The following is a 23,931-nucleotide window of genomic DNA, read 5'->3' on the forward strand; positions in this document are numbered from 1 at the left end:
CCGCGTAGACCCCTAATGCAAATGACACCCACCCTTACACACAAGGCATCAGCAGTGCAAGCTTCCCTCACTTACAGAGGAGGTACTTCACGTCATCATCAGTGCAAGCTTCCCTCAATAAAAGAACAGGTACATCAGAGCATCAGCAGTGCAAGATGTCCACCCATAGAGCAGATACAACAGGGCATCAGCAGTGCAGGCTTCCCCTAATCATAGTATAGGTACATCAGGCTATCAGCAGTGCAAGCTTTCCTCATATGCAGAACCGGCACATCAGGGCATCAGCAGTGCAAGCTTCCCTTACTGACAGAACTGGTGTATCAGTTCATCAGCAGTGCATGCTTCCTTCACTCAAAGAACAAGTACACCAGGGCATCATCAGTACAGGCTTCCTTAACTCACAGAACTACTACCTCAAAGAAGCAGCATTGCAAGCTTCCCTCACCCACAGAACAGGTACATTAGGGCATCAGCAGTGCAAGCTTCCCTTTCCCAGACCATGTGCATCATAGTAGCAGCAGTACAAACTTCCCTCTCACAGGACAGGTACATCAGGGCATCACCAATGCAGGCTTCCTTCACTCATACAATAGGTACATCAGGGTGTCAGCAGTGCAAGCTTTCATGACCCGGAGAGCATGTACATCAGGGCTTCAGCAGAGTAGGCTTCACTCACTCACAGAACATGTACATCAAGACATCCACAGTCTAAGCGTGCCCCTCACAGAGCTGGTACATTAGAGCATCAGCAGTGCAGGCTTCTCTCACTCACAAAATAGGTACATCTGGGGATCAGTATCTAAGCTTGTCTCTCACAGAACAGGTAACTCGGTGTTCAACAGTGCAGCCTACCCTCACTCATGGAATATGTACATCAGGCTAGTAGCAGTTCAAGGTTCCCTCACACACAGAACAGGTACATCATGTCATCATCAGTGCAAGCTTCCCTCACTCAAAGAACAGGCATATGAGGGCATCAGCAGTGCAAGCTTCCCTCTCATAGAACAGGTAGATAAGGGCATATGCAGTACAAGCTTCCCTCTCACAAAAAGTTGCATCGTAGTAGCAGCAGTACAAGTTTTGCTCTCTCAGTACGGGTACAGCAGGTCATCAGCAGTGCAAGCTTTCCTCCCTCACAGAATAGGTACATCAGGGCAATAGCAGTCTGAGCTTGCCTCTCACGGAGCAGGTACATTTGGACATTAACAGTGCATGCTTCCCTTACTCATAGAATAGGTACATCAATGTATCAGCAGTACAAGCTTTCCTCATACACAGAAAAGGTACATCGGCATCAGCAGTGAAAGTGTCCCTCACTCACAGCACAGGTACATCAGGGCATCAGCAGTGAAAGCTACCCTCTCCCAGAACAGGTGCATCAGGGTATCCGCAGTGCATGCTTCCCTCATACAGAGAACTGGTACATCAGGGCATCAGCAGTCGCAGCCTGCCCCTCACAGGCCGGGCACGTTAGGGCAGGCTTCCCTCACACACAGAACAGGTACATCGGGCATCAGCAATGTAGGCTTCCCTCACACACCAACAGTGCAAGCTTCACTCACTCACACATCAGGCACATCCGGGCTTTAGTAGTGCAGGCTTCCCTCACACATAGAACAGTTACATCGGGGCATCAGCAGTGCAAGCTTCCCTTACTCAATGAACAGGTACAGCGGGGCAGGAGCTGTGCAAGCTTCCTTCTCATAGAACAGGTATATCAGGGCATCAGCAGTGCAAGCTTCCCTGGCTCTCAGTACGGATACAGCGGAGGCAATAGTATTGTAAGTGTCCTTTACATACAGAACAGACAATAACAGGCAGCAATATATTCTTCCCATACACACAAAACTACTAGTTTACCGGCCTGTCCAACAAAGTTATGGCAAGGCCACTGAAAACATTTAGAAACAAGCAAAAATTGCTATTTGTCAGCCCTTGAAACAAAAATTAAAATACAAATACACGCGGAAAACACTTTAGAAAGTATTTTAGAAATGTTTATGAGATTTCTAAAAGATTTGAAAAAGCAAACTTGCAGAACTGACATGTTAAAAAACAACGAGTATTTTACAGAAACCCTTATACAAGCTCCAGTTTTCCACTTACAGATTCTCTAAATTTAACCACATGACTCATAAATGGTGTCAACCCCAGAGGTAAATCGCAAGCAGCAGAGGAGTCATTCCTCTGCTCTGGGACTGTAGCATGAACCCGGAAGTCCCGGCGCAGCCAGAGAGGGGCAGACGCACAGACACACCCACTTCACAAAGAGACAAATTAAACTTATTTTACTTCTTGCATTTCTGCACCATGGCGGCGACAGCAGCTCAGCTCGGGAACCTCCAGGAAGAGGCCACTTGTTCCATCTGTTTGGAATATTTTACTGATCCGGTGATGATCGATTGTGGACACAACTTCTGCCGCTCCTGCATCACTCAGAGCTGGGAGGGGAGAGATGAAAACCCCCCCTGTTCACAGTGCAGGGAGATATCTTCGGGGAAAAACCTCCGACCCAACAGGCAGCTGGGGAACATGGTGGAAATTGCAAAACAGCTTCACCTGCCCCCAGTGAAGCCCCCGGAGGAGAATCTGTGTGAGGAACATAATCAAACACTGCTTCTGTTCTGTGCAGAGGATCAGAGGATGATATGCTGGGTCTGCCGGGAATCCAAAGAGCATAAAACTCACTCAGCAAGTCCTGTAGAGGAGGCTGCAGAGGAGCACAAGGTATGTCTCTGGACATTCATGGATTCCAAAGTCCCAGTGTGAACCCTATTGAGGAAGGTGCCAAGGAGCACAAGGTGTGTGTGTGGGTGTCCTGGAATGACAGTGTGGAAATTCAGGGATCACAAGGCCCTCAAGGAGGCAGCCTGAGACCACGAGCTCTGTGTGGAAGTGTTCAGAAGGGGCAAGTCATTCAGTGTACCCCATATAGGGAGCTGCAGTAGAGCACAAGATATGTGCGTGTTCAGGATTCACAAGTGAGTACACTGCAGGAATCTCTCAAAAGATGCAATATCTGGGTGTCCAGGGATCAAAGGCACCCTGCGGGTCCCACATAAATGGTTGTCCAAGAGCACAAGGTATGTGAGTGGGTGTTCAGAGTTCACTAACAAAGACACAAAATGATTCCGACAAAGGAATAACCGGTATTGAAATGAGATTTTAGGGATCACAGGTTAGTCACACCTCCTAGAAGAGGGCAAGGGACATCAGTGATCATTCAGGGACCACAGTTCACTCTGTGGGTCTCTGTGGGTCCCTAGAGAAGTCTGCTCATAAGCATAAGGTAAGTTTGTGAGTTGCGAGTGTCAAAGTGAGACCTATGGAAGATACTGCAGAAGATCACACTGGGTGTCTGCCAGAGCCCCGAGGTTTTCACCTCGCACCACATAAGCAGCTGCAGATAATCAGAAGTCATATGTATGTGGGTGTTTTGGGGTACCAAAACATACTGAAATGTGTAGTGCAGTGTGTAGCGCCTGGGCTCCCACATTTGTCGGTGTTAGAAGACTTGGGGGCATATTTACAAAGGAATTGCACCACAGGAACGTTACTTTTAACGCCTTAACCGTGGCGGCAATTCCAACACGGTGCGGGGCGGCCAACGGACGTGCGCAGCACTAGGGAGTTAGTGCTTACGACAGCCGTTGGGCGACAGAAGCAGCGAAGGGGTTAATGACGTTCCTGTGGCACAATGCCCTTCTCCATATTTACAAGGTGGCTTTAAGCCACTTAACATGGCTTAACGACACCTTGTAATTATGCTCCTTACCGCTGCAGTCCGCTGCAGCAAAGGGACGGGCTATGGGTGTTGCTGTGAGCGTTCCACCACAAAACCAATTGCTTTGAGAAAACCTGGTCTTAAACAGGTGCAACAAGGAGAAACGATAAATTTCTCTTAGTGTTTGCTGTTTCTATGTGTGCTGCAGTGTTTGCTGTTTCTATGTGTGCTGCAATCTGCAGCACACACACAAACATCAATTCGCCAGTAGTGATTGTTCATGTGCAGAAAGGTGTCCCTTCCAGCACATAAACAATCATTAAAAAAATTATGATTTCCAACTTCTATATGTGCTGCTTTCTGTAACCCACATAGAAATTACAAATCACCAGTAGTGGTTGTGTATTTGCAAATGAACAATTATTTCCTGCAACACAAGCACCCTCGGGCCCTAGACAGCTAAATTAAGTGCCTTCACTGGGGAAAATACAGGAGTGAGACGCATTCTTGTAAATAAGGCGCATCACTGCATTTGGAAACGTTTCTTGTAAATATGCCGCATGATGTGGCAATGCAGGGTTATCTTAGGAGCTCATGTGGTTATTGTACACAGCAGAAGTGGTGCAGTAATGATGGGTGTGGCACATGGTCATGGAACACAGCAGAAAAGTTGCAAACGCCGATGCCCAGTAATGCAGGGTGTGGCACACGCTGTCATATGGTCATGGTACACAGCAGAAGATGTGGAGTAATGCAGGGCATAACAGTGGGCTCATATGGTCATGAGACACAGTAGATGTGGTGCAGTAATGCAGGGTGTGGCACACACAGTCTAATGGTTATGGTACATAGCAGACGAGGTGCAGATGCAGAGGGGCAGTAATGCAGGGTGCAGCACACACAGTTTCATGGTCATGGTACAGAAGAGATACAGACCCAGAGATGCAGTATTGCAGGGTGTAGCACACAGGCATACATGGTCATTAGGCAAAGCAGACCAGGTGCAGACGAAAGAGGTGCAGTAATGCTGGGTGTGACACATGGTTCTCGTGGTCAGGGAGCACAATAAATGAGGTGCAGATGAAGGAGTGTAGTACTGCAGGGTGTAGCACATGGGCTAACATGGTCATGGTACACAGCAGAAGAGGTGCAGCAATACAGGGTGTGGCACACACGGTCTCATGGTCATGGTACACAGCAGAAGAGGTGCAGCAATACAGGGTGTGGCACACACGGTCTCATGGTCATGGTACACAGCAGAAGAGGTGCAGCAATACAGGGTGTGGCACATGGGCAACATGGTCATGGTACACAGCAGAAGAGGTGCAGCAATGCATTGTGTGGCACACACACTCTTGTGGCCATGGTACCCAGCAGAAGAGGTGCAGTAATGCTGGGTGTGACGTATGCGGTTACGTGGACCTTGTACCCAGCAGAAGAGGTGCAGACTTATAGGTGCAGTAATGCATGGTGTGGCACACACGGTGTCATGTTCATTGCACACAGCAGAAGATGTGGCGTAATGCACGGCATAACACAGTGGCTCACATGTTCATGGTAGACACCAGAAGAGGTGCAGACGCAGAGGTGCAGTAATGCAGGGTGTGACACACACCGTCTCATGGTCAGGGTGCAGACGAAGCAGTGCCGTACGGCAGGGTGTAGCACGTGGGCTAACATGGTTATGGTACACAGCAGATGAGGTGCAGTAATGCAGGATTTGGCACACGCTGTCACATGGTCATCTGACACAGCAGAAGAGGTCCAGACGCAGAGGTGCAGGAATGCAGGGTGTGGCACAAGGGCTCACATTGGCATCCGTGCACATGACCCTCTAGCAGTGCAGGTCGCCTTCTAAGACTCACCAGCTTCACACGATCATCAGACACAGAGAAGTGCAGTGAATGCAGGGCTGGGTGTGCTAGAGCTACAGCATCAAGGCACACTTGGTCTGGGGATGAATGAATGAATGCATGTCATGCTGGACAGTGATTACAGCTCCTGATCTTGTCAGCTTAGGAGTCTCCGACCTCCTCATGTCAAGTTTCTGAACACTGACCCCAGGGTGATCCGGACGAGTCCTCTCCTCATAGTCCCTTTCAAATTCAGGGTGAACCCGGTAAGCCACAGGCATCTGGGTAAATAAAATCATACATAAAGCAAAATGATGCCTAGGTTACTAGTAACAGATTCTATAGTAATCGGTGAGATAGTTAAATTATCTACCCCTACGACAACTAAATTGTCAGGAAAAAAATCTATTTTTGTATTTGTTTAAATAAGATTTCCCACCTCCACAGAGAGAACACCAAATCTTAGTTTCCTTATTATTTTTTCACTTTAATTGAAAAAGAATTAGAATTAGATAGGGGCTTGTGTAATTTGTAGGCCCACTTAAAATAAACAAACTCAAAAACATATATATTTACACATTATTTTTTACATAGACATATACAAAACACATATATATACACACATTAATCAAAAGATGTATCCTTATTCGAATACTGTCTCCTCATAGTCCATCCACCTCCGGGATCCTTCAGCAGCAGCCCCAGAGTTTCTTCCTCCGTCCTGGGGTCTAGCGCCCCCTGTGGAAGGGAGGCGCCCAGGATCCCCGTCCCTGGCGTTGGCTTTCTCTTCAGCGCTGCGCAGAGCTCCTTGATGTCACAGGGGCACCGGATGTGCTGCTGTGTTCAGTTTTTATCCTTTCCAAGAATGTTTGGCTATAATGCAACTGTCCAATCAGATTCAACGTTCATCCCAACCTTTGAAGGGGGCCGGTGAACTTGTGAGTGAACCACAAACTATCCTCCATTCAGGAGAGATTTTCAAGACAGACAGTGGTACGAGGCCTTGAAACCATTTATTACCGGACAGAAGTTTGAGGAGCTGTGAGGGGTGGGGTCACACAAAGATAAGGGGGGCTTTAGACAATGACTACAACTAAGACTCTGATTCACCCGACAACAGAAAGCGTTTCACACACACCGAGGCCCCCATCGCTGCATATGGGTACCTCGCCTCACATGGTCCCAAGCACTGCATCCTATAGACCTGGGCCTGAAGGTACCTGAGCCTGACAGCACTGTGAGGCCCTGCTCATGGTAGTACAGCGCTAGACAGATCTGTGTCACAACATCTATGCTGCACATACATACAAATGGAGCCCAGATATGACATACTACACAGAGTCAGAAGGTAGGGTCAGTCACTCTCCAATCTGAGTTTGAGGCAACATCTACCCCACTATATACTCCGCTGTCACAAACCCTTAGTAGTGTCAGAGTCATGATGTGGGGGGATCCACCCGAGTGAAAAGCAGGACCCCTCTGGGTGGAACTCAGTCTCATACTTTACTGGAGAGGAAGGAAGACTCCAGATGTAAGGCTCTTGTCCGGGGCTCGTGGTCCGGGTCTTCTGCACAAGAAGATATCCCGGGCCATAGTATGCGCACAACGTGACATTCCCTCCTCCCCAAATTCCTTCACCTTACCGCCCGCTACGCCCAATAACTCTCAGAATCAGGGTCTGTTGTCCACGGCGTAGCCTTTTTATTCACATTACTCTAGGCAATTAGGCAATTTACCACAGACCATTACCAAAGAAAGGTATCCTTCTTGGATATATAACAATTATTCACAGCATCACACTTTAGCTGCATCACATGTCAATGGCAGTAAGGAAATTAGGTACAAGATTACACTTTAACTTTAACTCGACCGTACACAACTTGGCCGTACATTTAAACTTTACACTTTAACTTTAAGACTCGGCCGTACACTAGAACTTGGCCGTACATTTTACCTGGCCCGTCTCGGTCACCAATGTCCCATTGTGCTGCGCACATTGCGCCGGCAGGCCCCAACGCACTACAGCCAACAGTTACTTGACATCCAGGGCACCGCATACCGCACCGGCCCACCGGGGTACCTGAACACAGGCAGCTTCCCCAAGATACTACTCAGTCCATACTTTGTGGGTTAGGGCAGTAGAGTCCAGGACCACCGGCAGGTCGGTCCCTCCTCCCCGCCGACCCACTACACACGTGGAATCTACCCCCTCCTGGGGTCCAACGAATGGCTGCACCTCCATTGTTGTGCATCCCTCTTTGTTGTTAACTGTCAGCGCTCCGCCACAGGGTGAGAAGCTTCCCGGCGCACTCGCCCTCCCCCACCCAGACGCTGACTGTGCTCCAGAACATGATATATTACCCCCAAGGTATAAGCTGACTATTGAAGCGAACCGCACATAATAAAGTGATATTCGCTGTGCCCAGTATGCCATCCAGTCCCCCCTTTGCACAACCTTTCCAAGTCTTCCAACAGGACATCCTTGCCCATTCATAATTGACCTATACTGGAGAATATGCAGGAAAACTTCACTATATGCCTATGTCATCGACCATCATTGGAGAACCTACCCATTTACAAATGGTATACACTGGAAAATATGCAGTATAACTTAACCATATGCCCATTGCGTCCACCATCAGTGGATAACGTACTTCCTGAAATGTCCGATGCGCGTCGTGCTTGGGGCACTGCATACTGCCGTGGCCCACTGGACAGCTGTTAATAGGCGCTAGGGAAAGCCTGTAGTGTGCACTAAGTTATTACATAGAAGGGCACTTATGTTCAAATAGTGGGCATTGGAGCAGAAGAAAATTGGGCACTTGCGCTCACTGTTTCAGAGAGGTAGTACTGCCACCTGGATACCTGATCCTTGGCCGTTCCTTTGAACTTTACCCTTTAATTTGTAAGTCGGCCACCCACTAAAACACGTCCATATAACTGAACTTAGCCGCTCCGGCCACTAGCGCCCCACTCTGCTGTGCACATTGCGCCGGCAGGCCCCAACGCGCACAGCTATTACCTCGGCCGTACACTCGAGAACTTGACCGAACAGTTAAACTTTACACGTTAACTTTTTACCTCGGCCGCACCTGCTGCAAACTTTTCAGCATGGTCAGGCAGCTGTTAATTAGCGCTAGAGAAAGCCCGTAGTGTGCACTGAGTTATTACATGTAAGGGCACTATGTTTGAATAGTGGACATTGGAGCAGAAGAAAAATTGAGCCCTAGTGCTCATTGTTTCAGAGAGTGCCACCGGGATACATGAGTACCAGAGACTCTCAGTAATAAACTACGAGGATCCCACAGCTGCATTAATATGTGAAAGGTCGAAGGGAAAGTAGGGACAGGATCACCCCTTAACTTTAACTCGGCCGCACACCAGTACAACTTGGCCGCACCTTGGAACTTTACTCTTTAATTTGTAAGTCGGCTGCACACTCGAAAATGTCTGTATAACTGAACTTGGCCGCTTTGGTCACTAGCATTCTGCCGTGCATATTGCGCCGGCAGGCCCCAACACGAGGATCCCACAGCTGCATTAATATGTGAAAGTCCGAAGGGAAAGTAGGGACAAGATCCCCCCTTAACTTTAACTCGGCCGCACACCAGTACAACTTGGCCGCACCTTGGAACTTTACTCTTTAATTTGTAAGTCGGCTTGCCGTGCATATTGCGCCGGCAGGCCCCAACACTCGGCCGTACACTAGAACTTGGCAGAACAGTTGAACTTTACACAATAACTTTTTACCTCGGCCGCACACTAGAATGTGGCCAAATATTTGAACTTGGCCGGTTGGGCCACTAATGCCCCACTCCACTTTGCCCCATTGCTCTAAAGCCAATATCCAAGGCCCCACCTATGGCCGCGAAGAGTGCCAACTCGCTAAAAGAAAATGGATCTGGGGTATGTGTGGCCACAAACTGTTCTCGCAACACCTCTTAAACTACATAGAGGGACCATTAGCATGCCGCATAGGTACGTGGGCTGGTACTGAATGACCAAGACGATTATCTCCGGACCTTGTCACCCTGGAATAACTTAATTATTATTGCCCTTAGCAGGTGTATTGGGACAGACCTACTGCTAAGCTTAGGACTGCGAGGGCGCTGCCCCGCAATTCATATTAACTCTGTAAGAAAGTAATGTACTGAAAAATTAGCAACCATGGCTAATTTAGTACCGCCAGGACGATGAGCCCCGCAAACGGTATTAAATCTGTCAACAAGTCGCCAGGGCGTTGGGCCCTACAAATTATATTAAATTTGCAAGTAAGTAACATACTGAAAACTCCTTGCAGAAACGGGAAATTTTAGAACTGCCAGGGCGCTGAGCCCTGCGAATTGTATTAAATCTGTAAGCAAGTCCCCATCATTGTTCGATTGTGTGTCATGGAATTGGCAGACCATACACCCCAGACCTGTCCCCGCTTATGTGAACACGAACTTATAATATGGTTGCCGCGTTGCGAGAGAGGCTCTGTAATGCACTGGGATTATGCCACTTTCTAGCGAAGCTGGCTATCAGTCCCCTGAACCCCTTTGTATGTACCACACCAAACAGTTACCACACGGGACATGGAGTCCTTCCCATGTTTGCTGGTACCGATCTCCGGCTGCTCTCTTGCAGTTCCTGCTAGCTGCCGTCCCCAGAACATGTTGCTTCCATGTCCGTGCAGTGTGCCACCCATGATGATGAAAGGGAAGAGAAAACAAGGCATTAGTGTTAGGCGCACATCTGCTTTTTTTTTTTTTAATTAGATGCAGTTTATTTAGCCACAACTGACGGTTCGCCCCTGTAACTGCACACATACTGTACATATTGGAAGCCTCAGAAATGTGGCCTAGATTCAGCCCCAAAACTGCTACCCCCCTCGTTATCAAAGTTGTCCCACTGGGGCATTAAGCAGCGGGTTCATAACAGGGACATAACGAAATCATAATTTCAAGAGGCATGGGCTACGCAATTAAGGAATGGCTTAAACATGTAAACTGCTTCTCACGCCAGGATACCTGAGTGTTCCTTGATTGCCCCTCAGAGGGATTCATTGTACACAAGACACATCACAGGACATACCCTAGATACAGTAATATCCCAAAATACAGGCCGGAGGCCACCTTCGGCCCTCCTGACCCTTACATGCGGCCCCCTGATTTGCAGCGGCACCAGGCTGCTGTTTACTGTACTAACCTGAAATAAACTGTGAAACGTACAGCAAGCATTTATTTAAAGGTTATTCGTGGATAGAGAAAGGAAGGTACCAGGCCTTTAACTTTAGGAACCTTCATTTTTAACGACAGCCCCTAGATAATAATTTATTTCCTTTACTCCCACTTTATAACCCCCGCTGGCGTCAGTGTGACACTACAGACCAAAATGTTGCGGCCCTCTGCAAAATGTTTGCTAATACACCTTGCCCTAAAACAAGCCTAACCCTCTGTCTGTGCCCACGCTTGTTGCTTACCTTAAATTAAAGAGCAACAAGAAAAATGTATATTAACTATTATTAACGATTGCTTGATGTTTGAGAATCATCATGTTTGAGGAAGGGATTGCGTCTTTAGAGTGTGGCCACCACTCCTTTTCCCCCGACGTCATTTTCTTATGGAGCCGTTTTGTGACACATTGTTTAAAGAGATCTTATGTACTAGGTTCACTGTCTGCAGTTTAACGACGCTGAAGTGGCGACCTGAATCTAGGCATGCCATTACGCCCTGACACTCTTTTCTTATTTTTTTTTTTGTAACGAGTGTTTTCTGTGCAGAACTGTACCTTTGTTAGTCATATCACACAAATAAAATGCCCTTGTAATGCCAAAGTAACCAGGACTCTGATTTAAATGCAAGACGAAGTGTAACCTGTGCCCCGAAGCAAATGCCCTCTGAATAACCCAATCCTAATTTCTTTGCTGGGATAAACCCTGGATTTGTAACACCACTGTACTGCATTCTGGTTGGGGTGACTGCCAGCGAGACGTGCGATCAGTAGCATGTTTCAGAAAAGGGGCGCCAAGGCCACTGGAATTATGCAATTTTCAGACGATCTCGGCACGCATTTGAGAGTAGAAAGGCTGATATTTATATGTTTCCCTCGTTTTCAAAGGTTGACCTTGCTTGCCAGAAAGTGTCCCTTACAGACGTTGAAACGCCACTCATGACTACACTGAAATTATGCAAATGCCCCCCTACTGGAGATCTATCGACCTGAAAGAAGACTGAGATCGGCTGAAGCACAGCTGCTGGTATGCCCTCGGTTTAAACTAGCCACAAAAGGAGGCAGAGCATTTTCAGTCTTGCTGCCAAAAATCTGGAATGAATTACCGGAAGCCCTGCGTAAGGATGGTAACAGGCTTCATTTCAGGAAAACCTTAAAAACCACTCTGTTTAAGGCAGTGTTGAACTTAGTTTAGTCTGCTCCTTTCTCCTAAGATGTTGGTTAGCTGTTATGTTTTTATGGTCAAAGCGCCTTGAGACCTGTCGGTGAGTTGGCGCTATACAAGCACATACTAACAATAACAATAACAATACTAGATGTATGCAATGCTTCTTATAATGGCCAGACAGGCTGCGACAACCGAGAGACAGCAACAAGTATGCCAAATGAATCCTTGTCCATGCGCAACTTCTCAGCCACCATAGCATATGCTTTACAAACAAATGAAATGCCACTGTGAATATTCCTATACCTAAACTCCAGATATGCTGGGTAAAGATCAGAGGAGAATGAAAAATCTTGAACCCTTTTTCCGGCGTACAAGCACCCTGCAGCTGTGATTCCTGTACCACATTGACGTGGAAAATGGATTTGCGACTCGAAAAGCACTTGGACACAGCAACACACTAAAACCTCATCCAAACTATTCAAAAATACAGTTGTTCGGCAACGCAGCCCAGTCCCCGCATCTCTGTTCACAACAACCATCTTTAATCCCGTAAATCACTTATGACCGGTTATGATCACAGTGCAGCACTAGACCTCAACTGAATGTGCATGCATCGTGAGTAACTTGTATTGAAAGCATAAAGTTAGCCACAAGGACTGAGGAATCATAGCTTAAGCCCATGTTCCCATTTTTATCAACATAGCACGGCAGTTTATGTCAATCAAGTGGGAGCATAACTCACCCTTGTACGATTAGGCCAGTGAAGTTGCAGCACAGCGCACCGATGTCCCGCCCGCAGCCTCATTATGCGGTAACGATATCACTGAAAGGCACTAACATTTGCGCCGGTCCCTGCGCCCTACGTGCGCAACAACTGCCTTAGTTAAATAAAGACGCACCCCGCCGCTTTTGCCGCCATTCTTGCACGCTGGCATATAATTCTAGTACTACAGGCGCGGCCCCACCACCTTTTATGCGGTAACGGTAGTATTGAAAGGCACCGATATTCTCGGCGCTCTCTCTGCCTATTGTGCGCAACAACTGCCTAAGTAAAATAAAGGCGCATCCCGCTGCGTTTGCCACCAATCTCGCCCACTGGGTTTAATTCGACTACTGGCGCGGCCCGCCTCCTTTTACCGCAATACCTTCCCTATGAACTCTGCCGCCGTTACCCTGCTTCCCCGCCAAGCAGTCACTATAGATTGCCATAAACTATAGGTCCAACCCCTACAAATTCCTCATCAATCGCAATAGATGTAAAGTTAAAAAACCTTTATACGAAAAAGTTTCCCACCTTAACAGTCATAAAAACAATGATCAGGGTGATTTTGTGCAATCAGCAGGAAAAGTTAACACAGCAGGGTCATTGATAACAGTTACAAAGCATTGAAAACATTTTAGCATTCCTCTCCGCTGACTGCTTTGAACGACCCTTTAAACAGATTGGAGTAGTATCCCAGATAGTTTTACACTGAAATTACATACTCGCATCAATAGGGTAAAAAACTTATAACGCTACGCCAGGCCCCCTCCGACTCAGCCCGACAGGAACATCACTCCACATCTACGATGCTCTCACTCAACGGCGCTCCTGAAGCTCAGGCTGCAGCCTAAGGGGACAAAGAGAATGAAACTCCCCGGGGCACAGCCTTAAATACTTGTTAAGTTTCGTTTCCCGTAGGTTTCGCTTCTCCATGCCTGACGTCACAAAGTCATCACCACCAACCCCCTTCTTTTTGTCCTGGGGCCCGAAGGAGGCGGTGCTAAAACCTTTGACCCTACTGTTCCTGGTCTCAATCTCTGCTGCAATCCCGCCATACAACCTGCTTGGGGTCGGTCCTGCTCTCCTTGATGCCTGTTCCTTGTTGCAGACTCTGCATCAGCATGTTGCCTGCTCTCTCACTAATCCTGCCTGTTCTCAACTGGGGCCCTGTATGAGGTCGGTGAATGCTCCCTCTTGCAGACCCTGTAAAGGGCTGGTGTCTGCTCTCTCTATTTCTGTCAGGATGCTTGTCACAGACCCTTTATGAGTGTGTTGCGTGTATTCTGTTCCAGACCCTGTAAGGCTGGGGTCTGATTCTTGCTTCAGACATTGTAAAGGGCTGGAACCTGCTCTGCCTGCAGCTTCTCTCTGCAGGTACCTGCCTGACTCCTGGAATAGACCATGACATCACGTGACGTGTACGCTCACTCTCTCTTGCTGCCTGTTTCTTGTCTTCTACTCAGCATGGTCTCTGCTGTCTGTTCTCAGTCACAGTCTCAGTCACAGACCATGTATGAGGCTGGCACCCAGCGTCTTGCTGTGAACTTTTGTACTATGTCTATTCTCTGTGACCAACCATGTACGATTCTGGTACCTGCTCCCCTCTTGTGACTTTTCACTGTCACAGACCCTGCCCATGGTTGGTGCCTGCACTCCTTCTGTGTCTGTTCTAGACCCTGCACAGTTTTGGTGCCTGCACTCTTCCTGTGTCTGTCTGTCCTCTGTCACAGACCCTGCGTGGGTTGGTGCCTGCAGTGTTCCACCGTTTGTCTGTCTCTGTCACAGACCCTGCCTGAGGTTGGTGTCTGCACTCTTCCTCCGTTTGTCTGTTCTCTGTCACAGACCCTGCCTGGGGTTGGTGTCTGCACTCTTCCTCCGTTTGTCTGTTCTCTGTCACAGACCCTGCCTGGGGTTGGTGTCTGCACTCTTCCTCCGTTTGTCTGTTCTCTGTCACAGACCCTGCCTGAGGTTGGTGTCTGCACTCTTCCTCCGTTTGTCTGTTCTCTGTCACAGACCCTGCCTGGGGTTGGTACCTGCTCTTTTCCTTTGTCTGTTTTCTGTCATAGACCCTGCATGGGTTAGTGTCTGCACTCTTCCTCAGTTTGTCTGTTCTCTGTCACAGACCCTGCATGGGTTGGTGCCTGCACTCTTCCTGTGTCTGTTCTCTGTCACAGGCCCTGCATGGGGTGGTGCCTGCACTCTTCCTCCGTTTGTCTGTTCTCTGTCACAGGCCCTGCATGGGTTGGTGCCTGCACTCTTCCTCTGTGTGTCTGTTCTCTGTCACAGACCCTGCATGGGTTAGTGTCTGCACTCTTCCTCAGGTTGTCTGTTCTCTGTCACAGTCCCTGCATGGGTTAGTGTCTGCACTCTTCCTCAGTTTGTCTGTTCTCTGTCACAGACCCTGCATGGGTTGGTGCCTGCACTCTTCCTGTGTCTGTTCTCTGTCACAGGCCCTGCATGGGTTGGTGCCTGCACTCTTCCTCCGTTTGTCTGTTCTCTGTCACAGGCCCTGCATGGGTTGGTGCCTGCACTCTTCCTCCGTGTGTCTGTTCTCTGTCACAGACCCTGCATGGGTTGGTGCCTGCACTCTTCCTCCGTGTGTCTGTTCTCTGTCACAGACCCTGCATGGGTTGGTGCCTGCACTCTTCCTCCGTTTGTCTGTCTCTGTCACAGACCCTGCCTGAGGTTGGTGTCTGCACTCTTCCTCCGTTTGTCTGTTCTCTGTCACAGACCCTGCCTGGGGTTGGTACCTGCTCTTTTCCTGTGTCTGTTTTTTGTCATAGACCCTGCATGGGTTAGTGTCTGCACTCTTCCTCAGTTTGTCTGTTCTCTGTCACAGACCCTGCATGGGTTGGTGCCTGCACTCTTCCTGTGTCTGTTCTCTGTCACAGGCCCTCCATGGGTTGGTGCCTGCACTCTTCCTCCGTTTGTCTGTTCTCTGTCACAGGCCCTGCATGGGTTGGTGCCTGCACTCTTCCTCCGTGTGTCTGTTCTCTGTCACAGACCCTGCATGGGTTAGTGTCTGCACTCTTCCTCAGGTTGTCTGTTCTCTGTCACAGTCCCTGCATGGGTTAGTGTCTGCACTCTTCCTCAGTTTGTCTGTTCTCTGTCACAGGCCCTGCATGGGTTGGTGCCTGCACTCTTCCTCCGTGTGTCTGTTCTCTGTCACAGACCCTGCATGGGTTGGTGCCTGCACTCTTCCTCCGTGTGTCTGTTCTCTGTCACAGACCCTGCATGGGTTGGTGCCTGCACTCTTCCTCCGTTTGTCTGTCTCTGTCACAGACCTTGCCTGAGGTTGGTGTCTGCACTCTTCCTCCGTTTGTCTGTTCTCTGTCAGAGACCCTGCCTGGGGTTGGTACCTGCTCTTTTCCTGTGTCTGTTTTCTGTCATAGACCCTGCATGGGTTAGTGTCTGCACTCTTCCTCAGTTTGTCTGTTCTCTGTCACAGACCCTGCATGGGTTGGTGCCTGCACTCTTCCTGTGTCTGTTCTCTGTCACAGGCCCTGCATGGGTTGGTGCCTGCACTCTTCCTCCGTTTGTCTGTTCTCTGTCACAGGCCCTGCATGGGTTGGTGCCTGTACTCTTCCTCCGTGTGTCTGTTCTCTGTCACAGACCCTGCATGGGTTAGTGTCTGCACTCTTCCTCAGGTTGTCTGTTCTCTGTCACAGTCCCTGCATGGGTTAGTGTCTGCACTCTTTCTCAGTTTGTCTGTTCTCTGTCACAGACCCTGCATGGGTTGGTGCCTGCACTCTTCCTGTGTCTGTTCTCTGTCACAGGCCCTGCATGGGTTGGTGCCTGCACTCTTCCTCCGTGTGTCTGTTCTCTGTCACAGACCCTGCATGGGTTGGTGCCTGCACTCTTCCTCAGGTTGTCTGTTCTCTGTCACAGTCCCTGCATGGGTTGGTGCCTGCACTCTTCCTCCGTTTGTCTGTCTCTGTCACAGACCCTGCCTGAGGTTGGTGTCTGCACTCTTCCTCCGTTTGTCTGTTCTCTGTCACAGACCCTGCCTGGGGTTGGTACCTGCTCTTTTCCTGTGTCTGTTTTTTGTCATAGACCCTGCATGGGTTAGTGTCTGCACTCTTCCTCAGTTTGTCTGTTCTCTGTCACAGACCCTGCATGGGTTGGTGCCTGCACTCTTCCTGTGTCTGTTCTCTGTCACAGGCCCTGCATGGGTTGGTGCCTGCACTCTTCCTCCGTTTGTCTGTTCTCTGTCACAGACCCTGCATGGGTTGGTGCCTGCACTCTTCCTGTGTCTGTTCTCTGTCACAGGCCCTGCATGGGTTGGTGCCTGCACTCTTCCTCCGTTTGTCTGTTCTCTGTCACAGACCCTGCATGGGTAGGTGTCTGCACTCTTCCTGTGTCTGTTCTCTGTCACAGGCCCTGCATGGGTTGCTGCCTGCACTCTTCCTCCGTGTGTCTGTTCTCTGTCACAGACCCTGCATGGGTTAGTGTCTGCACTCTTCCTCAGGTTGTCTGTTCTCTGTCACAGTCCCTGCATGGGTTAGTGTCTGCACTCTTCCTCAGTTTGTCTGTTCTCTGTCACAGGCCCTGCATGGGTTGGTGCCTGCACTCTTCCTCCGTGTGTCTGTTCTCTGTCACAGACCCTGCATGGGTTGGTGCCTGCACTCTTCCTCCATTTGTCTGTTCTGTCACAGGCCCTGCATGGGCTGGTGCCTGCACTCTTCCTCCGTTTGTCTGTTCTCTGTCACAAGCCCTGCATGGGTTGGTGCCTGCACTCTTCGTGTGTCTGTCTGTTCTCTGTCAGAGACCCTGCATGGGTTGGGTTGGTGCCTGCACTGTTCTTCCGTTTGTCTGTTCTCTGTCACAGACCCTGCCTGGGGTTGGTACCTGCTCTCTTCCTGTGTCTGTTTGCTGTCACAGACCCTGCCTGGTGTTGGTACCTGCTCTCTTCCTGTGTATGTTCTCTGTCACAGACCCTGCATGTGGCTGGCACCTGTAGAGAACAAGGTCCTGATTTGATTTTTCAGTCAATGAGATGTAGATGTAACATATTCAAGAACGGGGCAAAACAGTGTCTGTGTCCTTCTCTGTGATACTTGGGGCTGGTGCTTACAATCCTGATGTGTGGGACTGGTACTTACATTATTAATGTATGACTGGTATGTACAGTCTGGGGGGCACATGTTGCATGTGACTAAATTTTGTAAGTAAGACTGCACTTCATGGGTGCGTGGCTTGGACAGCCATCATGGTGGACACAGCCAGTGAGGCTTCAACCGCCAAAGCCGTAATCCGCAATAATCCGCCAATATCCCTTGGTTGCTGCCTGCACTCTTCACGTGTCTGTCTGTTCTCTGTCACAGACCCTGCATGGGTTGGTGCCTGCACTCTTCCTCTGTTTGTCTGTTCTCTATCACAGACCCTGCATGGGTTGGTGCCTGCACTCTTCCTCCGTGTGTCTGTTCTCTGTCACAGACCCTGCATGGGTTAGTGTCTGCACTCTTCCTCAGGTTGCCTGTTCTCTGTCACAGTCCCTGCATGGGTTAGTGTCTGCACTCTTCCTCAGTTTGTCTGTTCTCTGTCACAGACCCTGCATGGGTTGGTGCCTGCACTCTTCCTGTGTCTGTTCTCTGTCACAGGCCCTCCATGGGTTGGTGCCTGCACTCTTCCTCCGTTTGTCTGTTCTCTGTCACAGGCCCTGCATGGGTTGGTGCCTGCACTCTTCCTCCGTGTGTCTGTTCTCTGTCACAGACCCTGCATGGGTTAGTGTCTGCACTCTTCCTCAGGTTGTCTGTTCTCTGTCACAGTCCCTGCATGGGTTAGTGTCTGCACTCTTCCTCAGTTTGTCTGTTCTCTGTCACAGACCCTGCATGGGTTGGTGCCTGCACTCTTCCTGTGTCTGTTCTCTGTCACAGGCCCTGCATGGGTTGGTGCCTGCACTCTTCCTCCGTTTGTCTGTTCTCTGTCACAGGCCCTGCATGGGTTGGTGCCTGCACTCTTCCTCCGTGTGTCTGTTCTCTGTCACAGACCCTGCATGGGTTGGTGCCTGCACTCTTCCTCCGTGTGTCTGCTCTCTGTCACAGACCCTGCATGGGTTGGTGCCTGCACTCTTCCTCCGTTTGTCTGTCTCTGTCACAGACCCTGCCTGAGGTTGGTGTCTGCACTCTTCCTCCGTTTGTCTGTTCTCTGTCACAGACCCTGCCTGGGGTTGGTACCTGCTCTTTTCCTGTGTCTGTTTTCTGTCATAGACCCTGCATGGGTTAGTGTCTGCACTCTTCCTCAGTTTGTCTGTTCTCTGTCACAGACCCTGCATGGGTTGGTGCCTGCACTCTTCCTGTGTCTGTTCTCTGTCACAGGCCCTGCATGGGTTGGTGCCTGCACTCTTCCTCCGTTTGTCTGTTCTCTGTCACAGGCCCTGCATGGGTTGGTGCCTGCACTCTTCCTCCGTGTGTCTGTTCTCTGTCACAGACCCTGCATGGGTTAGTGTCTGCACTCTTCCTCAGGTTGTCTGTTCTCTGTCACAGTCCCTGCATGGGTTAGTGTCTGCACTCTTCCTCAGTTTGTCTGTTCTCTGTCACAGGCCCGGCATGGGTTGGTGCCTGCACTCTTCCTCCATGTGTCTGTTCTCTGTCACAGACCCTGCATGGGTTAGTGCCTGCACTCTTCCTCCATTTGTCTGTTCTGTCACAGGCCCTGCATGGGCTGGTGCCTGCACTCTTCCTCCGTTTGTCTGTTCTCTGTCACAGGCCCTGCATGGGTTGGTGCCTGCACTCTTCGTGTGTCTGTCTGTTCTCTGTCAGAGACCCTGCATGGGTTGGGTTGGTGCCTGCACTGTTCTTCCGTTTGTCTGTTCTCTGTCACAGACCCTGCCTGGGGTTGGTACCTGCTCTCTTCCTGTGTCTGTTTGCTGTCACAGACCCTGCCTGGTGTTGGTACCTGCTCTCTTCCTGTGTCTGTTCTCTGTCACAGACCCTGCATGTGGCTGGCACCTGTAGAGAACAAGGTCCTGATTTGATTTTTCAGTCAATGAGATGTAGATGTAACATATTCAAGAACGGGGCAAAACAGTGTCTGTGTCCTCTGTGATACTTGGGGCTGGTGCTAAAAATCCTGATGTGTGGGACTGGTACTTACATTATTAATGTATGACTGGTATGTACAGTCTGGGGGGCACATGTTGCATGTGACTACATTTTGTAAGTAAGACTGCACTTCATGGGTGCGTGGCTTGGACAGATATCATGGTGGACACAGCCAGTGAGGCTTCGACCGCCAAAGCCATAATCCGCAATAATCCGCAAATATCCCTCTCCTAAGTGAGCCAAATCCACTGCTCCTGCACTCAGAGCCAAGAGGCGTCCTTGATCCTGGTGCCGTGGTTGATCTGAAGTGGAGGGTGACCACAACAGGCGACGGAGGAGCCGTGCCTAGTGCCCGAGAAGAAGCCTGAGTACTGCCCCCAGTGGACTCGCTGGCGACTTGGGTGCCGGCGCCATGGCGCGCCGGAGCCGGCGTGGCCAGGGGCAGATCAGGGGCCTGGTGTTGGTTGCTCAGAGATCCTGAGGCTCTGCGGGGCTCATGGATTCCCTCGTGTGTGTCGCGCAGTGGGGCAGCGGGGGCCCAGCCATCAGCCCCCATACAGAAGACTCGCCCACATCGGAGGGCCTTGGACACGAGATGGAGCGCGGCATTCTCTAGGCTGACCCTGTGCAGCTGCAAAGGGATCCGGTGGGCGCCTGGAGCCGTGTCTGTTCCCCGCAGGGCTGGATGCCCCCGGGGGGATTCCCATCAACCCGGGCGCCACGGAGCAGATGGTGATGCTGCCTGTGCTCGGGCCGACCCTGTTGACCCACCTTCGTGGCTGGCTGGGCCTGAGGGCCCGGAGGGGGAGAACTGCTTGTGGCCGGGGCCACCCCCGCTCGGGTGTCCACCTACACCTCCCATCCTGCAAAGGGGCACTCCTGGGGGCAGCGTAGCTGGGGGGGTCCGCACCAGGCTGCACCATTTTTCTGGGGGCCGCGGTCACGCGGCACTGGAGGCCCGTTGCGGCCGCCTTTATAATTTATTTGGGATTCTTGGTAACGACAAGGCACAGTGTCCCAAATAAATTATTAAGGTTAAGGTGGCCACAACGGGCCTTCAGTGCCGCGGCCGCCGACCACATTTGTACAGTGCCTGCCTGTAACAGTTAAAACTTAAAAGCAGGTCAGGAGTGTGTGCAGGCTGCAGCGCGGGCGCGGCCTAAGTCCTGCAGCCGCATTAGTGACGTCCGTCCTCCGGCTCCTACCTTTGTGGTTGTTGACCCGCCCCGCCTCGCTCAGAGTCCACCAGGGCCGTCAATCAGTAGTAGCGTGCATGGCGCGTATGGACATTTTTGGCCAGCCCTCACCTCCCGATCAGAACATAGCAGTCACGCGTTACGCGCTCACCGCTACGCTCTCGTCGTGTGACTCGTGTGGTGTGGAGGAGTCATTTCTGGCCTGGGGGCGCCGGCGGGCAGTGCTTTACACTTGCAGGCACAGTCACTGCAGGTGCAGGCAGCTTTCAGACTCAAGCTGGACTAATTAATTGAAGAGGTGAGAGAGAATCATGAATCAGTAATTTTCGTTCATCGGCAAGGCAAGCTCATTCCCATTCCCATGAAATCATCGCCCTTCCGGCCGAGGCTGCCATGCCATGCGCACCAGACACCAGTGGTTAATTTGTAAAAAATATAAGTGCCGGGGCTCTCAGGAGGAAGCTTTCACTAGCCCATTTCTTATGTTAGTGCCACCTAAAATAGAATAACAATGAAAGTGAGGGGAGGATGTGAAATAATGGTCAGAGCTGCCGACTTCGCAGTGGAGGTTCAAGTCTCGGCGTCGGCTCAACATCCTCTTACTGGGCAAATCACTTAGGGCCATATGTATCAAGCTAATTAGCATTCGCAAAGGCCGAAATTCTGCGAATTTCGGCCTTTGCGAATGCTAATTAGCAAAATGGTATGTATGTAACATGTTTGATGCAAAATAAGGAATCGCACATTTTGCTAATCCTTACTTTGCGATTGCACTTAAGGAATCGCAAAATTTGCGATTCCTTAAATGCAATGTATCAAACAAATATTAATGCAAAAATGCCAATAAGGATTCGCAGATTACCACCAACTTCTAGTTGGTGGTAAGTTGCGAATTCTTTTAAAAATGCAATTTATTTAAATTCCAAAGGTGCCATATGAGGCTCATACATGCCCTTAGGGCATGTATGTGCGCCATATGCCCCCAAATGTCATTTTCAGGGGTGCAGCAGGGTGTTCTTGAGACACCCCTGCACCCTTGAAAAAATTCCTAATTTGCGATTAGCAAATTGCTAATCGCAAATTGCCCCTTCATTCCTATGGGCCTCCTGGCCCATAGAAATGAATGGGTAATTTGCGATTAGCAATTTGCTAATCGCAAATTAGGAATGGTAAGGAATCGCTATAAAAAGCGATTTTGTACTTACATACCGTTTTGCGAATCCTAAATAGCGATTCCTTAAAAATCGCTATTTAGGAATCACTAAACGGTATGATGATACATATGGCCCTTAATCTCCGTCCTCATGCATAAATGTCCTTAACTGGTGCTCAAGAAAAGTGCTGGTGCTCAAATTAAGCAATTACCAAAGTTGCTTCCTCTAAGAATGCATATTGTCAGTGCACACCTTGGAGAGCAGTGCACACAGAGAATGACACAGTTCTCATTATTTCCTGTATTGCAGGGTCACCTGCTTTATTCCACCTGTTTCAGGTGATACATTCAGAGTTCGAAATGCTGCGTTTTCTTCAATCCATTTATTGCCCGCGCATTTTAGACTTGACGCTTGTTTAAAAAAGCTATTTCCTTTACAAAGAATGTCTCTGGCTGTACAATCTTGTTCACTGCCTTTTTTCATAACTGTGATTTATTGACTGTCGACAACTGTGGCATACTAGTGCTTAAGTCATGACCTGCTCCATAATCCTAGACAAGTGATCCAAGGAAGCCAGGACTCGCCAGTGTATGCATATCAATAAACTTACATGCATATATAAAGTTTTCCCATTCATAATTATCTAATTAATCGATTGTCAGTTAGAAATAATGCCACTGTCTAAAGGCAACGTTGGGAAAACTGCAAAAATGAATACATTCTGAGCTAGAAATACCACCACAGAGGCTGAAGAAGGGCTATTAAGCAGCTGAGACAGGTGGGGGTGATTATGAGATGTATTTGCGAACTTGTTGCAGTAAACAAGCTAAAAGCTAAAAGCTGATGCAAATCATTTGATTGATTCTACAAAAAAGATGTGAATAAAAGGTTTTGCTTTTGAAAGTTAACGGGCAATTGGGCTGTACGGTGGGATTTATATCAGGTTTACTTGTTGCATTGTTTTCCTGTGTGAAGTGCCTTCCTATACTACTTAACATCCCAGCACCTTCAGACAATGTCAGCACTTGTGGCAAGAATCGGGAGCCAAAAACCATATGATGTTGTTCTTGACTTAACACAACCATGCCAAACTACTTTCAGAAAAAGAAATAATTTCATGTTTTTATTTGCATCAGTTTCTCGTTTACAAGCCTTGGAAGTACTGAATGTATGTATCATTCTCAGAATGATGAAATGCTGATTTGGCTTTTCCAAAAATGAACGCACAGATGTTCGCTGCTAGTTCTTAACTGGCTTATCCCTCATAAGAATGTCTTTGTAGCATAGTTCAGACCTTTACTATTAAAGGTGCCTTGTGTTGATATCTTAGCACTGAGAGTATGACATGCTATGGCGGGGCTGCAGGGTTCGAATAGGCACCGCGGCTACCCTCACATCACATGCTTTCCAGGGCAGACTGCTGCCGGCTACATCGCCGTATACCGTGTCCAAATCAGTGGTGTAACACATGAGCCCCCTCGGTGCAGGATGAGGAGGCCGCAGGCTCCGTGGGGGCCACCCTCTGTGTATTTTGCAGAGGGCCCCCCTCAAGTTTCATTACGCCACAGCTCCTAATACCATATCAGCTGAACTCTTTCAGCAAAAATGTGGATTCCACCTGCGCACACTTTAAAACATCAGGGCTGGGTGGCGCAGACCCAATCATGGCCCTCACGGCCCACAAGCACCCAGAAGCCAGAAACGCAATAATTCACAACACAAAGATAGCGTTGTTAAGAGTAGACAGGGAAATGGCAGTGAGTATCAAAGGCACCAAATGGGAATCTCTGTGGCATAACACCAAAGTCACATACAA

At 49.4% G+C, this 23,931-nt stretch overlaps 1 protein-coding gene across 1 annotated transcript in view; it reads left to right on the plus strand.

Moving 5' to 3' along the window:
* The first annotated feature begins 2,251 nt into the window (after positions 1 to 2,251).
* The window catches only part of LOC144754211 (E3 ubiquitin-protein ligase TRIM11-like), a 127,314-nt gene continuing 105,634 nt past the window's right edge, over positions 2,252 to 23,931 (plus strand). The window contains exon 1 of the mRNA XM_078641797.1: positions 2,252 to 2,727. Coding sequence (XP_078497923.1) covers positions 2,311 to 2,727 — 417 coding nt within the window. The 5' untranslated portion in view covers positions 2,252 to 2,310. The remainder of the gene's footprint in view (positions 2,728 to 23,931) is intronic.

Source organism: Lissotriton helveticus, chromosome 5_1 (genome assembly GCF_964261635.1).
Source record: "Lissotriton helveticus chromosome 5_1, aLisHel1.1, whole genome shotgun sequence".
Lineage (NCBI taxonomy): Eukaryota > Metazoa > Chordata > Amphibia > Caudata > Salamandridae > Lissotriton > Lissotriton helveticus.